General features: G+C 37.9%; 7 protein-coding genes across 7 annotated transcripts in view; 3 read left to right on the top strand and 4 right to left on the bottom strand.

The window, feature by feature from the left end:
* MONOS_11712 (uncharacterized protein) overlaps positions 1-2,037 on the top strand; it is a 2,556-nt gene extending 519 nt beyond the window's left edge. The window contains exon 1 of the mRNA XM_067864273.1: positions 1-2,037. This exon is cut by the window's left edge and continues 519 nt beyond it. Within this exon, the coding sequence (XP_067732894.1) occupies positions 1-1,475 (1,475 nt within the window). The 3' untranslated portion in view covers positions 1,476-2,037.
* A 753-nt stretch (positions 2,038-2,790) lies between these two features.
* MONOS_11711 (uncharacterized protein) lies at positions 2,791-3,303 on the bottom strand (the record flags this gene model as incomplete). The annotated part of the gene is made up of 1 exon (XM_067864272.1): positions 2,791-3,303. One exon carries the CDS (start codon positions 3,301-3,303, stop codon positions 2,791-2,793), a length of 513 nt encoding a protein of 170 aa, XP_067732893.1.
* A 552-nt stretch (positions 3,304-3,855) lies between these two features.
* Positions 3,856-4,220, bottom strand: MONOS_11710 (uncharacterized protein; the record flags this gene model as incomplete). The annotated part of the gene is made up of 2 exons (XM_067864271.1): positions 3,856-3,943; positions 4,054-4,220. 2 exons carry the CDS (start codon positions 4,218-4,220, stop codon positions 3,856-3,858), a joined length of 255 nt encoding a protein of 84 aa, XP_067732892.1.
* Positions 4,221-7,252: 3,032 nt separating this feature from the next.
* Positions 7,253-10,559, top strand: MONOS_11709 (uncharacterized protein). Its single transcript, XM_067864269.1, has one exon. It carries the CDS (start codon positions 7,299-7,301, stop codon positions 10,200-10,202), a length of 2,904 nt encoding a protein of 967 aa, XP_067732891.1. The 5' UTR covers positions 7,253-7,298; the 3' UTR covers positions 10,203-10,559.
* Positions 10,560-13,897: 3,338 nt separating this feature from the next.
* MONOS_11708 (uncharacterized protein) lies at positions 13,898-14,215 on the bottom strand (the record flags this gene model as incomplete). Its single annotated transcript, XM_067864268.1, has 1 exon — positions 13,898-14,215. One exon carries the CDS (start codon positions 14,213-14,215, stop codon positions 13,898-13,900), a length of 318 nt encoding a protein of 105 aa, XP_067732890.1.
* A 402-nt stretch (positions 14,216-14,617) lies between these two features.
* On the bottom strand, positions 14,618-15,028 carry MONOS_11707 (uncharacterized protein; the record flags this gene model as incomplete). The annotated part of the gene is made up of 1 exon (XM_067864267.1): positions 14,618-15,028. The coding sequence occupies one exon, from the start codon at positions 15,026-15,028 to the stop codon at positions 14,618-14,620; it is 411 nt and encodes a 136-aa protein (XP_067732889.1).
* A 62-nt stretch (positions 15,029-15,090) lies between these two features.
* MONOS_11706 (uncharacterized protein) lies at positions 15,091-16,241 on the top strand (the record flags this gene model as incomplete). The annotated part of the gene is made up of 2 exons (XM_067864266.1): positions 15,091-15,214; positions 15,925-16,241. 2 exons carry the CDS (start codon positions 15,091-15,093, stop codon positions 16,239-16,241), a joined length of 441 nt encoding a protein of 146 aa, XP_067732888.1.
* Positions 16,242-16,493: the final 252 nt, after the last annotated feature.

Below are 16,493 nucleotides of genomic sequence, written 5' to 3'. Positions count from 1 at the left end.
AAAAGACAGAACCACCGGGATGGATGAGACACGACAACACACTTGCTGATAAGATTGGACGAACAATGGCAATGCTGTGGATCATTCACATCAGAAAAGAGCCACCTGAATGGATGAGACACGACAACACACTAGCCAATAAGAATGGCTGGACAATGGCCATGTTGTGGATTCAATTTGTTCGAACAGAGCCGCCAGAATGGATGAGGCATAACATCACACTTCGCAACAATAACGGAGCAACAATGGCCATGATATGGATAAAACATGCAAAAACAGAACCGCCAGAATGGATGAGGAATGACATTACACTAGCCGATGAAAATGGAAGAACAATGGCCATGTTGTGGATTCTTTTTGTTAAAACAGAACCGCCAGAGTGGATGAGACATGACATCACACTTCGTAACAATGATGGAGCAACAATGGCTATGATATGGATTCAAGAAGTCAAAACAGAGCCTCTAGAATGGCTGAGACATGACATTACACTTAGTAACAATTATGGTTTAACAATGGCCATGATATGGATTGCAAATGTCAAAACAGATCCACCAAAATGGATGAGATATGACAATACACTTGCTGACGAAAATGGAAGAACAGAAGCAATGAAGTGGATTGTTGAGAAAAAGACAGAACCTCTCGAATGGATGAGGCATAGCATAACGCTTGTAGATGATAACGGAATGACGATGGCAATGTACTGGATAAAACATGCAAAAACAGAACCGCCAGAATGGATGAGGCATCGCAATTCATTGAAAGATAAGATCGGACAGGCAATGGCAGATCATTGGAAGTTATTTGTTAAAACTGAATTACCGAAATGGATGGCATTTGATGAAACACTGAAAGATAGCAAAGGACAAACAGCGGGAATGAGGTGGATCATTGAGAACAAGACAGAACCACCAGAGTGGATGAGACATGACAAGATGCTTGCCGATAAGTTTGGGAAAACGATGGCAATGCACTGGATTCAATCTGTAAAATCAGAGCCACCAGAGTGGATGAGACATGACAAGGTGCTTGCAGACATGGACGGATGGACAATGGCCATGACGTGGATCATTCACATCAGAAAAGAACCCCCTCAATGGATGAGACACGATATTTCACTTTCTGATAAGAGTGGAAGGACAATGGCGATGAATTGGATTTTCTGGGTTAAAACAGACCCACCAGAATGGATGAGGCACAGAAGCACACTTTCTGATAAGGATGGAGAAACGATGGCCATGGGATGGATTAAATATGTGAAGGCAGAGCCACCAGAGTGGATGAGAAATAGAATTGCGCTTGCTGACAGGGATGGAAGGACAATGGCGATGTGGTGGATAAGGGAAGTCAAGACAGAGCCACCGGAGTGGATGAGACATTACAATTCACTTGAAGACAAGAGTGGAATGACAATGAAAGATTACTGGAAATATTTCATTGAGACTGAGCCACCTCTTTGGCTGAAGTTTTAACTTTGTTATTTGAGATAAACATTTTATGAAGCAGAAGATTCATTGTATTTTCATTTATGCCAACCGGTACACAAATATCTGGGCAGCAGCTTTGCATCATTTCAACGATTTTAATGATATTTGCTTAACTTTATCCTTTTTGCTTGATCTTTCTATCTTTCTTTTTTGTATTTTTGATATTCTTCAAAGAATATTCATTTCAATCCATTTTCTTTTTATTCTTCACTTGTTTGTATTACTCCCCAAATTGTTGACTTTTGTCAATTTTTATAACTTTTAGAAATCGAGCAATAATTATTTGAGAAAACGATTCTTTCCGACTTTTATTTTTCTATTTGAGAGCATCTCCATTCACTTTGTTGCTTTGAATGACATGCGCTTTTATTCATCCTGTTCAACAGTTTTGTCAATCTACGACAAATTTTTATTTCATAAAGAGAATAATTTCTCTTTGTGTTTGAGAATTTTGACAACTTCTTTTTCTTCATTTCAAAAGCATTTCCATTCACCTGATATTCTGTATTTTTTTTTCAATTTTTATAAAAAAACTATGTAATTCTTTTTGAAAAGTCGTAATTGATTGAAATTTTGTACCATCGCAGTTAATTAAATAACATTCCGTTGCCATTATTCTCATGAAAAATTTCAACGTTCACGACGAAGTTTGTTTTTTCATCACAAACTTCATTCAAAGAAAAAATCAATTTGAAACTTAAAATTATATTTCTGTTTTTTGATCAAAATAAAAATTGAGAATTAATGATGAACATGTGATGGCATTTTTCGGTTTATCTTGTAATTACTGGTTCATGAAATTTTCATGGAATATCTCGATTCTTTACTGAGAATTTAAAAGTATTCTGATAGTTGCTAAAGCTTAAATTTAGATAGAATATGAAAATGCTCAAAATGAAAATCAACAATTTGCGAAATCAAATATGGCTCACACAAGTTCAAATGAATAAAATAATAATCAAAACCAATGGTTTGCAACTTGTTTTTTCTTTTATATTTATATTTATTGTGGATTTTTTATATTCACATTTTCAGCACTCTTTTCCAAACACAAAAGTCCGCACATTGATAAACGGGCTTCACTGCAGCGCGCACACCTCTGCTTTTGTCACGGCCATCTTCAAGCTTACTGTCGACGGCACACAATCACTCTGTCTAACAATTTCTTCTCCTTCATCCAGAACAATTTCATTGAAAAATTCACTCTGCTCGATGCAGATTCTTCTTCTCCAGAAACTCCAGCAACACTATTTTCTCTACCTCCTGCTACACATACGCCCAATCTCTTCGCTCTGGCTGTTCAGTTGCGCGCTCTACCACAAGAATCTAATGCCCTCCTTCTCGTCTGCAGAAAATGCAATGCTCTCGCATTGCTGCCTTCTCCCTCCACAACGTACACAAACAGATACAGCTCAAAATCCAGACAGAAATGGCTCCACTCAATTTGATCAGTTAGAAAAGAAGCAACGTGAAGATATAATTTCCTCTTCTCCTCCTTCGAATGTTCCACCTGCAGGAACTTCGCAATTGGTGCTGTCTCTTCTTCTTCCTCAACACCACATTCACAACCATCTGCAAAAGAGCCACAAGAAGAAGAAGTAAAGTCATAATGCTCATTCTCTGCTTCCATATTCAACAACTTCTTTGAACTGATCTGAACATCCACTGAAAAAGAGTTGTCAATCTGAAATGCTCTTCGAGGCATAGCCCCGGCACAGTTCATTATCTGCACTGCATTCGACTGCATCAGCGTTCTCGATCTTCCTCTTTGTCCTACTGCTGCTCCTGCCATCCCATCCATCGACATTGCCATTCTCGCTCTCAGCCTCACTTATCTGCCCCATCTGCCATTTCAATAACATTGCACCCCCATTTGCAGACTCAGCATCAGCTTCAGCTCATCGTTGTTCTTGACTTGGCATATGCTCATTGTGCACGTGTCACTCAGCGGAACGACGTTGAAGACAATCTTCTGCATAACAAACAGAATCCCTTCTATTTTTTTTTTTGAACAAGCTCCTTCAGCTTAACCGTTTTAATCTCCTTCGTGATGCAAACTCATTTTACCTTCACTTCCATCGTTCTGATTCAAACTTTCATCTTGTGACAAATCCCCTCCTTCGATGAATGCTTGCTCTAATACTGCTTTCCCCTTCCTCTTCCTTCTCCTCTCCTTTTTCTTCTTCCTCAATCAACCCCTTAACATCCAATTCCGATTGATGTCCTGTCTCAGACAGCTTCTTCTCTTCTTTCTTGTCTCTCGCTTGCGACTTCAGCTTCTCTTTCACTTTCTCCTCCAGCACAACACACCTCCTCACACTCCTCTCCAGTAGCTCTTTTCCTTCTCTTCACCTTCTTCTTCTTTTCACTCTTCTTCTTCTTCTTCCTCCTCCTCCTCTTCTTTCTCTTCTTCTTCTTCTTCTTTCTTCTTCTTCTTCTTCTCTCTCCAGCTCCTGTTTCGAAAACCATCCATTTTCATTCAAAAAATTTTCTGAATGAAATTTTTATTTCTTCAATCCCAAAAACAGCATTAATTTCTTTAACATAAACATCTGAGCAAAACACATGGAAAGAAGAAGAAGGAGGAGGAGGAGGAGATGAAGGAGATGAAGGAGAAGAAGAAGAAGAAGAAGAAGGTGAAGAAGGTGAAGAAGGTGACGATGATGATATAGACGTTCCTCTTTTGTGGTCAATTTTGTGAATAAAAGGGTCTCTCTGCTCTTTCTTCATTCTCATCCATTATGCTCCCTTTGGAGTTTGATTTGTCTGTCCTTTTTCTGTTTTCTTTTTGTTTCCCTCCTCTCTATCTCCTTCTTTTCCTTCTCTTCCTCTTCCTCTCCATACGGACCAGATCCAATCTACGAAGCACACACCACAAAGTGTCCTATTGAAAACTCAATCAGTTGCATCATCAGTGAATGTCGCACTTGATTCGCTCTGAAGACGCAGGTTGAACCAAAATCCATTCGAACATCTCGTTCTGCTAACTGCCTAGCATGTTATGGATAATTTGAGCCATCTGCAATATCGTTTGCTTCGTTGTTTCCTTCGTCTTTTTCATCTTCGCTCACTTCGAAGAAGGAGTCTGAATAAGAAGACCGATTGTGAGAATTGCTGTGTGGAGAAGAAGAGGAGGAAGAAGAAGAAGAGGAGGAAGAATTCTGCTGATTTCTTGTATTCCTTTCTTTATTTTCGTAACTCCCTCTGTGTCCGTTTCTTCTTCTCCGCTTTCTTTTCGATTTCTTGTTCCCAAACATCGAATCAAGCCTGTCCTTAATTGCGTCTTTGATCACCTGCTTTCTAAAATAGTTCGATTCTCCCCAGTCAAATTCTTCCTACCGCAGCTTGCTCAGATCATCAGATGTTTCTTTCTGTCTCTTCTGTTTTGCGCTTTCTTCGTATCTTCGCTTTTTGTGTTCTGAATCACCCATTACTCCTTCTTCCTCTTAATATTTATCTCATCTTCCTCTATCTTCCTCCTCTTCCTCTCCATTTCCATCTCCCTCTTTTCTTCTCTTTCTCTTTCTCGCTCTTCTCATCTGTTTCCCCGCCATTTCTCTTCACTGCTGCTTGTTCTGAAAGTTGCCGTGCTTTCCCACTGCTACGTTGTTTTCAAACACACCAACAACCACGCAGCTCACGAAACATTCTGTGGAAAAACGAGAAGTCGAATCGAAGCTCATCTCCGGTTCCTTCTTCATCACGCTCATCGCTTCTGACCGAGAGTCGGTGGTGGATTTGGAAGAAGAAGACGAAGATTAAGAAGAAGAAGAAGAAGAAGAAGAAGAAGGTGAAGAAGAAGATGAAGAAGAAGGTGATGATGATGAACAAGAAGAGTAAGAGGAAGAAGAAGATTCAGATGCGTTTCTGTGAAAGTGACTTGTCTCTCTTTTCGGTTGGGCTGATTTTCTTTTCTTCTCTGTGTAACTATTTTCATTCTTTAACCATCTTCTGTTGTTTCATTCAACTGTGTTGATGTGAAGGTCAGAAACGTTTTCCAATAAAAGAATCTTCAAAAGCGATGTCTTTTCGAGCAATGCTCAAAAGGAGTGGATTTTGTTCATATTCACTCAATTTTCGCTCATTCCGCATCCCGAAGAAGGCAGAAGATGAAGACGAAGCTGAAGAAGACAGTCAAATACGGCTGGTGGCAATAAAATATGAAGAAGAAGATGAGCAGATGTTGTGAATAAAATTTTTCTCTCTCTTTCTCTCTCTGCTGGAGTGGCTTGTGGTAAATTTGAACCAAAGAAGAAGAAGTTAGCAGCATTTCCAGCAGAATATTCAGCAAAACAAGAACCGCCAAAATTAACAGCTCTTTCAGTAAAAACATTTTGTGTGCTGAATGAAACAGTCATTGGCTATTGAAATGTTCCTGATGCAACTGGCACGCTATCAGATGGAATGACGTCGATGCAGATAAATCTTTTGCTGAAGAATTTTCACAACGTTTTCTTGTCAATTCAGCTGAACATGCACTTTTTATTCGCTTTTTTCATCCCTTCGACTTCTCATCCGAGTTGATCTGAGTTCACAAACAAAAAAATGAAAGGGCCTCTCAAAAAAATAGTCATTCGCCATCCGAATTGAAGTTCTAAGAATTGGTGTATCGCTATTGCTGTTGTAGAAATTTTATTTTTTCTTCTTCTTCTTCAAAGCCATCCATTCCTTCTCTCTTTCAACATCCTGAACAAAAAAATTAATAATCACCTCAAAAAAAATAATAATAACAGCAAACCTTCAGAACCTATTTTTAAGCCAATGTCTATATTTTATTCTGTTGGCACCTGTTTCCCTTCAATAAAAATTCATTATTCCTTCCATTTTCAAGTGTTTCATCAGCTGATTCCCCAACCATCCTTTCCAGAATTCATTTTCCCATCAAATGCATCAATTTCCCTCCCTTCTGAAAAATGTGAAATTCATATATTTTGCTCAAATTCCACTCTCATCATTGAAAAATATCCTTGTTTCTCGTCTGAAAATATCATCTCCAATTCCCTTCCCAATCCCTTCATCCTGGGCACTTTCCATATGAATTTACTGTATCAACTCGATAGCCACCCTGCACAATGAGATATCCCGCTTTCATTCATTTTCATTCATTTCCGCCTCCTGCCCTGAAAGAAACACAAAATACATCAACAGACAAATATTCAAATATTGAAAAACAAATAAATAGCAAACTGTTCTTCTTCTCTTTTTTGTCAACACACTCATTTCCATCACAAAAGGCATTAACAAACTCTCTTTAAGACACCAAAGCATTCATAATAACTCGTGTTATCTCAAGTGATTGCATTTGTCTTTGAATCAAAACATTTTCGAAATGGAAATGAATAAACCACTTTCAGAATGCAATAAAAAGCAAAAACCAGTTTCTCAATTGCTTATGGAAATTACGGAAACGACAAATGAGTGTTTGGCAACCATAAAAGTCTTGCGAAGCTTGGCAATCATCAAATTCGGTAAAAATCACAAAAAATCGGGAAAAAGGCAGAATATTTATTAAAGTTTGAAGCATTCATAAAGATATTCTAAAAATAATTATGGACAAACACAAACAATAAAAAAAGAGCAATAAACCCAAAGAAAAACTACATTTGCTGAATTTGGAATAATTATTGCGAGAAGAAAAACAATTCAATTGCAATATTGGGCCAAACATCCATTCTTTCTCTCTGATATGATAATTCTCATTTCAACTTAAAATATCAGAAAATTTGCATTGCTGAATGATCAAGTTTTCATTCCATAATTTATTTTTTGTTTTATTATTTTTGGATCAAACTTAAAAAGCCAAGTAACATGGGCAATAACGCGAAGGCAATAAAATCACAGGATAATGAACGTCAATACACAAGTGCGATGCTATGGATAATGGAGAATCAAACAGAACCACCTGAATGTATGAGACACGATGTTTCACTTCGCAACAATAACGGAGCAACAATTGCCATGCTATGGATTCAATTTGTTAAAACAGAGCCACCAGTATGGATGAGGCATGAAAACACGCTTCAGAATAGGAATGGGCGTACGATGGCAATGCACTGGATTAAATACGTAAAAACAGAACCTCCGGAGTGGATGAGACATAGCATAACTTTTGCAGACAAGGAAGGAAGGACAATGGCCATGCACTGGATCATAGAGAATAAATCAGAACCCCCAGAATGGATGAGGCATGACAAGGTGCTTGCAGACATGGACGGATGGACAATGGCCATGACGTGGATCATTCACATCAGAAAAGAGCCACCTGAATGGATGAGACATGAAGCGGAACTTTCTGATAAAAGTGGAAGGACAATGGCGATGAATTGGATTCAAGAAGTCAAAACAGAGCCACCAGAATGGATGAGACATGATATTACTCTTCGCGATAGCGGTGGAGAGACAATGGCGATGCTGTGGATTCAGTTTACTGAAGCTGAACCACCAGAATGGATGAGACATAAAAATGAATTTAAGGATAAGGATGGAGAAACAATGGCTATGCTATGGATAAAGAATATCAGAGCAGAGCCACCAGAATGGATGAGGCACGATGCTACACTTTCCGACAAGAACGGGAAAACGATGGCTATGTGGTGGATTCAGTTTGTTAAAACAGAACCCCCAGAATGGATGAGACACGATATTACACTAACTCAGAAGGATGGTTGGACAGTGGCTATGATATGGATTATTCACGTCGGAAAAGAGCCACCTGAATGGATGAGACATGGAGCGGAACTTCCTGATAAGAGTGGAAGGACAATGGCAATGCATTGGATTTGTCATGTGAAGACAGGACTACCAGAATGGATGAGACATGATATTACACTTTCTCAAAAGGATGGCTGGACAATGGCCAAGGCTTGGATTCAGCTTTTTCAAATAGAACCACCAGAGTGGATGAGACACGATATTACACTTGCCGATAAGAATGGATGGACAATGGCTATGATATGGATTAAAGGTGTTAAAACAGATCCACCAGAATGGATGAGACACGATAATGAACTTGGTAACAATTATGGAGATACGATGGCAATGGTATGGATTAATCATGTAAAGACAGAACCACCACATTGGATGAGACATAACAATGAAGTTGCAGACAAGGAAGGACGAACAATGGCAATGCACTGGATTGCAACCGTCAAAACAAATCCTCCACTGTGGATGATAATGGATAACACACAAGGAAAGAAGGATGGGAGGACATTATCGATGAAGTGGATCGCGGAGAAAAAAACAGAGCCACCTGAATGGATGAGGCATTGCAATTCACTTGAAGACGAGAACGGAAGGACAATGGCAGATTATTGGAAAATATATGTTAAAACTAAATTACCGGAATGGATGACAGTTAATGAAACACTGAAAGACAAAAATGGACAAACGCCGGGAATGAGGTGGATCATTGAGAAAAAGACAGAACCACCAGGATGGATGAGACACGACAACACACTTGCTGATAAGGAAGGGAAAACAATGGCAATGCTGTGGATAGAGAATGTGAAGACTGAACCTCCAGAATGGATGAGACATAATAAGATGCTAAGCGATAAGGACGGGTGGACTATGTGGATGATATGGATTAATAATGTCAAGACAGAACCACCAGAATGGATGAGGCATGACACATCGATTGCAGACATGGACGGATGGACAATGGCAGATCATTGGAAATTTTATACAAGAGCTGCATTTCCAGAATGGATGGCATTTGATGATACATTGAAAGACAAAAATGGACAAACGCCGGGAATGAGGTGGATCATTGAGAACAAGACAGAACCACCAGGATGGATGAGACACGACAACACACTTGCTGATAAGATTGGACGAACAATGGCAATGCATTGGTTAAAGGAAGTTAAGACAGAACCTCCTTTATGGATGATAATGGATAACACACAAAGCAAGAAGGATGGGAGGACATTTGCGATGATGTGGATTTTGGAGAAAAAAACAGAACCTCCTGAGTGGATGAGACATGACAATACGATTGCAGATAAATTCGGACGGACAATGTCTATGATATGGATCGTATATGTGAAAACAGAACCCCCAGAATGGATGAGACATGACAAGTTGCTTGCAGACATGGATGGATGGACAATGGCCATGAAGTGGATCGTTCATGTCAGAAAAGAGCCACCTGAATGGATGAGACATGATGCAGCACTTTCTGATAAGAGTGGAAGGACAATGGCAATGAATTGGATTTTCTGGATTAAAACAGACCCGCCAGAATGGATGAGGCACAGAAACGCTCTTGAAGATAAAGACGGGGAAACGATGGCCATGGGATGGATTAAATATGTGAAGGCAGAGCCACCAGAGTGGATGAGACATAGAATTGCGCTTGCTGACAGGGATGGAAGGACAATGGCGATGACGTGGATCATTCACGTTGGAAAAGAGCCCCCTGAATGGATGAGGCACGATGCAGAGCTTTCTGATAAAAGTGGAAGGACAATGGCTATGCATTGGATAAGACATGCAAAGATAGAACCGCCAGATTGGATGAGGCATAGCATCACGCTTGGTGATAAAGAAGGATTCACCATGGCGATGCATTGGATAAAGAATATCAAAGCAGATCCTCCAGAATGGCTGAGACATTGTAATTCATTGAAAGATAAGAGTGGAATGACAATGTCAGATCTCTGGAAATATTTCATTGAGACTGAACCACCAATTTGGATGAAAGGTTGAATTTATCAATTCATGTGTTAGTTTTAGGATATTGAAAACATTTTCGATGTTTGTTCGAATAAACATTTGATCAAATCATCGAACTTAAGTTCCGTTGCAATTACACAGAATCCATGTTGCATTTCATGTTCCTCTCTCTTCTCTTATTTGTATCTTCATATGCATCGATATGAGTTGGACTCACTTCAATGTATTTCCATTTGAATCTCTTTCCTCTTGTCCACATTTGTATTATCATCTCATTCAACAATTATTGATTCACACTTCAATCTTTTAATAATTATTTTTATTATAATAATTACTATTATTTTATTCATTGTTGTAGTATTTGCTGCTGCTGTTTGTTTATCAAAATTAATACACCAAAAATTATTCAATTTCGAAACTTATATTTCAACTTCGAATAAAATTTTTATTTCACGGTATTTTTCAGCTTTTCATGATGATGAATATAATAAAAATACAAGCTTTCGTCAATCAATGAAGCACTGTCACTTTTATAATAATTATTATTTGATTGAAAAAAAAAACTTTTCAATTATTTGAGGATTTTATAAATTTCAAATATCGTCAATTTGATGACAAATTAAAAATGTGTATTTCATTCTTTTTGAATAACCTCATAAAAAAAACTCTATGTGGAAGAACATAAATAAAATTAAAAGTGAAAGAAGTCTTTGTGTATCATTAATAATTGTTGTTACTTATATCAATATCATTTTTAATCTCATTTTTCCCCGAAAATGAGTTTCATTCATTTTTGGATTTTCTTTGAACAAAAATATCGAAAATTACAAAATCGGTTATTTTTCTTCAATAAAACGCATGAATTATTAAATTTTAAAACAAAGTCTTTTGTTGAGACAAGGGTGATTATTTTTGAAAAAAATTTTTATTTCTTGAATTTTATTCAAATGGGGAGAAATATGGTCTTTCAAGCTTTTTATGAACAAAGCATGTGAAAGTTGTTTCACTTATAACATTTTGAAACTTAACCAGATTTCAAAATAAATTTGATTTTCATATCTGCAAGCAAATATCATTGATATAATAACATCATGTTGTGTGATCTCGCATGTATTTCAAAAAATAAACCCATTTATTTCAAAATTTTCGATCACAAAAAGTTCATCCGAGATGCATAATTTTTCAATGAAAAATGCCTGAAGTCAAATTTTTTGTCCCAAATGTTATATTTCTTTGGAGACGAATTGGAACAGAATTCTTTCATATATGAAAAAATAAATGATTTGTTCCAAACTTATTCTTCAATCGTATTATAACAATCCTGACATTCTCGTGCAAAAAAAATATAGAAATTTTAAAAAGTTGAAAATAGTCTTTGAAAGAACTGTGTGGAACTATATTCACAAAGAAAAAAATTTTGTCCCATATGACTGATCCTTTTTGAAATCACACTTTTGTTCGAGTTTTGAGCAAAATTTTTTTCTCAATGGGATTATTGCAAAATGAACGATATTGTTCAATACATACATCATATTTAGATATTTTAAAGGATATGTATTTTTTTTGAAAATCCCATTGAGATCAAAATTTTGCTCAAAACTCGAACAAAAGTATGATTTCAAAAAGGATCAGCCATATGGGACAAAATTTTTTTCTTTGTGAATATAGTTCCACACAGTTCTTTCAAAGACTATTTTCAACTTTTTAAAATTTCTATATTTTTTTTGCACGAGAATGTCAGGATTGTGATAATACGATTGAAGAATAAGTTTGGAACAAATCATTTATTTTTTCATATATGCTAGAATTCTGTACCGCACATAAAAAAAGATCAAAAATTGAAAAAATAAAATCTAATGAGGTTTTTATTGATCAGTGAACAAGTACTGATTTTTCATGAGTATTTAGTTCGTATTGATGAGACATTTATTTGTTTTATTTATTTATGAAAAAAAGCATAACTTTATAATGTTTTAAGTTAAAAAGAATTTTTTGATCAAGTTTTTTTAAAAAAAATTGAAAAATCTATCTTTAAAATAAAAATTGAAGTTTCCAGACCTGCAAAACAATTCCAATAATTGGAAAATAAAATATTGAAAAGAAAAAAAAATTATGAAGAAGAACAAAGAAGAAGATAAGAAAACAAAATTTTTAAAACCAATTTATCAATAATAGTTATTTATCTTTTTTCCCCCTCACCTTTGTATAGCCAACAAATCTCCATTCCTTTTATTCGGTTCATCGGATTCATCAAACGTTAAACGAAATCGTGGAACATTAGATAAAGCCAAGTTCAACAGCTAACTTTCCCTCATTGCCCAGAATAAAATCGTTTCCAATAGCGGAACTGATACTAATGCCTGTGGTAGAGTAGATCAGACCCCATGTGCCACCATAGAATATACCCTCAACGGCTTCATTTCCCTCCTCCAAGACGCCTCTCTCACGCTCCTCACCTCAATATTTGTTACTCTTCAAACACTCACCTTCAGCGCGGTTGATACAAAAACAACAGGAAATAATGACTTTTTTCTGATTTCTATATTATTCCTTCCATTTTCTTATTTTCACCATTTTCCATGTCATAGAAAAATACATGAGGCTTCATCACTTCTTCAACTGAAGAACATATCACTTAATTTTACCAAAATCCTTAACATCAGCAAGACAAAAATATTTCTTCCACATTTCTTCATCCAATTTTTTCTTTTCATCAACTACAAATTAAGCTCATGAAAAAAGATTCATTGCTGTCGTATCTTTCAAAAAGAATATATTCATATATTTCAGACAATTTTCTTCAGATTATAATTTCTTCACCTTTCCGATTTCAACTTGCTTGCATCCGATTCGTACCAGAATCTCATATGACTTCCCTTCAAACATGATTTTTCCCAAAAATCGCTTTATCTCATTGTTTCATTTCCAACAATTTACTGTGACTTCGTAGCTGTGTAACCTGCTGAAGTCTATTTAGGAACCCAGCCATTCCAAACAAAAATAGCATCAACACCATTTCCTTTTCACTTCAAATGCTTCAGCATCCAAATGAAAAAGTCAGAATAGATTTTCTTGCTGATTGTATGCCTCTGATCAGCTTTTCTATGCAAAAAATAGAATCGTTTCCGTTGACATATAATATCAGCTGATATTCATTCTTTGAATAAGCATTTCTGTGTATCTTTCTAAATAGCAACGATAGATAATTTCCAGTGCTGAATTCGATAATAGTTGAATGAAAAAGAAGTAGATGAAGAAAGAGCAGGCAGTGAAAGTGAAAAAAGTGGTTCAGGAATAGCAGGAAAAGCAGAAGAAAGAAGTTTAGCTTGGGACTGCAGTGAAGGAGGTAAAAATGTTCTGAGAGAAGAAGAAGATTGAAGTTGGATGTTCATAAAAAAGGATGAATCGACAAGCGAAGAAGTGCAGTTAGAGAGAGGACTAAGAGCGACTTTTATATTTGTAACAAAATCTGCAGATGAATCAAAAAGCGCAACCAAATTGTGGGTAGGGTATTTCTGTATCAGATCCATCGCCATTGAATTCTACGAAGTGAGAAAAGATACCAATATTGAGAACCACAGCGCATCTCTTCTTCCAGGCACGCTGTTCTTTCTGAATGTTCTTGCCCCTTTCTCCTTCTGAAACAGTTGCGGTTATCCTTTTCCTGCTCCTTTCCTTCCCTTTCTGTGTGTCACTTCTGCTTCCTCTTTGGACGGCCGCCAGCCCCTTCACTTCATCCCTCTTCCTCTTTTCAACTCTGCCCTGCTCTGCCTCAGCCCACTCTTCAGCGTTCTCATCAGATCCAACCGCGTTCTTGTCTGCCTCGCGTCGACTGCTGCATACACAGGCACTCTCCGCATCTTCCACACAAATTGCCCGTTTTCCTCGCTTTTGATACGCACATAGCGACAAGGCATATCCGGTTCATCACTCAAATATTCTAAGTCGGAATTTGCTAAAGCATTCAGTGTGCAGTCAAATTTCCACTCTCTTGTCAAAAATCGAGTTTTGCTTTCTTTCGCCTCTTGCTGCGCATCACTTGCCATTTTGTTCTCCTTCTTGTTGGTCGGTGTGCCTGTCCCAAGGTGTGATTGTTATATTTCTTGGATGCTGCTTTACAGATTCTTGTCTTTTTCTTCAATCTTCTTCGTCATTTTCTCCATTTTCCTGAGCTCCCGCTCTTCCTTCTCTTTCTTCTTCTGAATTTTATGTTGTTTCATCAGCCGAAGCAGCTTTTATCTCTGTTTGTGTCTCATCTTTCTTCTCCTGTCTTCATGGCTGAAGATGGAGTTATATGAAAAGCTTCATTTTCTTCATTTTTCTTCGGTTCCTTCAAAGAATCTCTTCTAATCAATGATAAACTCTCGTTTTCTTCTGCTTTCACTTTATTTTCTTTTTCATCATCATTTCTTTCACTATCATTTTCAGGCTTTAATTCCTTCCTCATCTTAATCATTTCTCTTTTCCTTTTTTCCCTCTCTTCTCTCGTTCTTTGCTTCTCTCTCTCTTTCCTTCGCTCTCTCTCTTTCTCTCTTCCTCTTCTCCAGAGTCTCCGAATACCGCTCCACCATCCGAATCTCTGCAAACAGCGGCAGCGCCTCAAACACATCTTGTGGGAGAACAAAATATTGTCTTTTCCTTCTTCTTCCGAACTGCTGCCTCATCCTCCTCATCTGCTGCTCTTCGCTAGTCAGAAATCTGTTTCTTGAAGAGTGAAGCAACGAGGAAGAAGAAGAAGAAGAAGAGGAGGAGGAATAAGAAGAAGAACGTGAAGCGCCAGAAACAGCAGCCACTTGTGCACAGCGGTTGAGATAGCTTCGGCGGAGGAGAGGATGCATTGCTCTTATGCGGCGAGCCATAGCAATTTCAGAACGGTGAGGCGGTTTGGGGTGGGGAGAGAGGTCAGTTACTGCTGGAGAAGATGGGGAAGATGAAGAAGAGGGAGAAGGAGATGGCTGACAAAGAGAAAGAAAAAATTCATTGGGCAAAGAAGAAGGAGATGTTCCTGTTCCTGTGCCAATGCCAGCAATTAAATAGAAAAAAAGGTTTGTGTTAAATTTTTATTGCTTTTTCTCAGTCTTAGTCTTCGAGGGAACATAAGACGGATTCTGAAGAGATGCTTCTTGTGGGGGAAGGATCACAGGAAGAGGCAGACGCAGTGCATGTTTTCTTTTGAAGCGTTCGATGATTTCGTCGATTTCAGCTTTTTCGGCTCTTTCTTGTGAAGAATTCACTTCTGACTGTTCGGATGAAGAGGAAGATGAAGATGAATCGTTATCTACGTTTTCTTTCTTGTGGAATTTGACTGCTGCTGTTTTTGATGATGATGTTGAAGAAGAAGAGGAAGAAGAAGAGGAAGAAGAGGAAGAAGAGAAAAAAGAAAATGAAGAAAAAGAAAAGAAAATAAAAAAAGATGAGAAATAAGAGAAAGAAGAATAGGAAGAAGAAGAGGAAGAGGAAGAAGAGGAAGAAGAAGAAGAGGAAGAGGAAGAAGAGGAAGAGGAAGAAGAGGAAGAGGAAGAAGAGGAAGAGGAAGAAGAGGAAGAGGAAGAAGAGGAAGAAGAGGAAGAGGAAGAAGAGGAAGAAGAGGAAGAGGAAGAAGAGGAAGAGGAAGAAGAGGAAGAGGAAGAAGAGGAAGAGGAAGAAGAGGAAGAGGAAGAAGAGGAAGAAGAGGAAGAGGAAGAAGAGGAAGAGGAAGAAGAGGAAGAGGAAGAAGAGGAAGAGGAAGAAGAGGAAGAAGAGGAAGAGGAAGAAGAGGAAGAGGAAGAAGAGGAAGAGGAAGAAGAGGAAGAGGAAGAAGAGGAAGAAGAGGAAGAGGAAGAAGAGGAAGAGGAAGAAGAGGAAGAGGAAGAAGAGGAAGAGGAAGAAGAGGAAGAAGAGGAAGAGGAAGAAGAGGAAGAGGAAGAAGAGGAAGAGGAAGAAGAGGAAGAGGAAGAAGAGGAAGAAGAGGAAGAGGAAGAAGAGGAAGAGGAAGAAGAGGAGGAAGAGGAAGAGGAAGAGGAAGAAGAAGAAGAAGAAACATTTGAAGATTCCATTCCATTTCCATGCGCAGAATTCTCTTCTTTCGATTAGCTGCATTTAATCATCTTGCTTTTTTCATCAGTATCCTCAGAGACATTTATTGTCCACTTTCCCTCTAGCTCCACAACACATAATTTTCTGATCCGCCCGATCTTCCCTACAACATAGTCCAATGAAAAAAGCTGGCTGTACAAGTTCCTCCCTGCCGAAACAGCAGAATGCGATATCTGCAGCGCCATCGGAAGAAAATACGTGTTTCGCCCCGCAGCTTTCAAGACAATCGTTGTCAGATAAGTCAACAGC

Source organism: Monocercomonoides exilis (assembly GCF_001643675.1).
Source record: "Monocercomonoides exilis strain PA203 chromosome Unknown scaffold8-1962414, whole genome shotgun sequence".
NCBI lineage: Eukaryota > Preaxostyla > Oxymonadida > Polymastigidae > Monocercomonoides > Monocercomonoides exilis.
This window is presented reverse-complemented; position numbering and strand designations above follow the sequence as displayed.

Coding starts and splice junctions, on each gene's coding strand:
- MONOS_11709 (XM_067864269.1), top strand. CDS start 7,299: ATGGGCAATAACGCGAAGGCAATAAAATCACAGGATAATGAACGTCAA.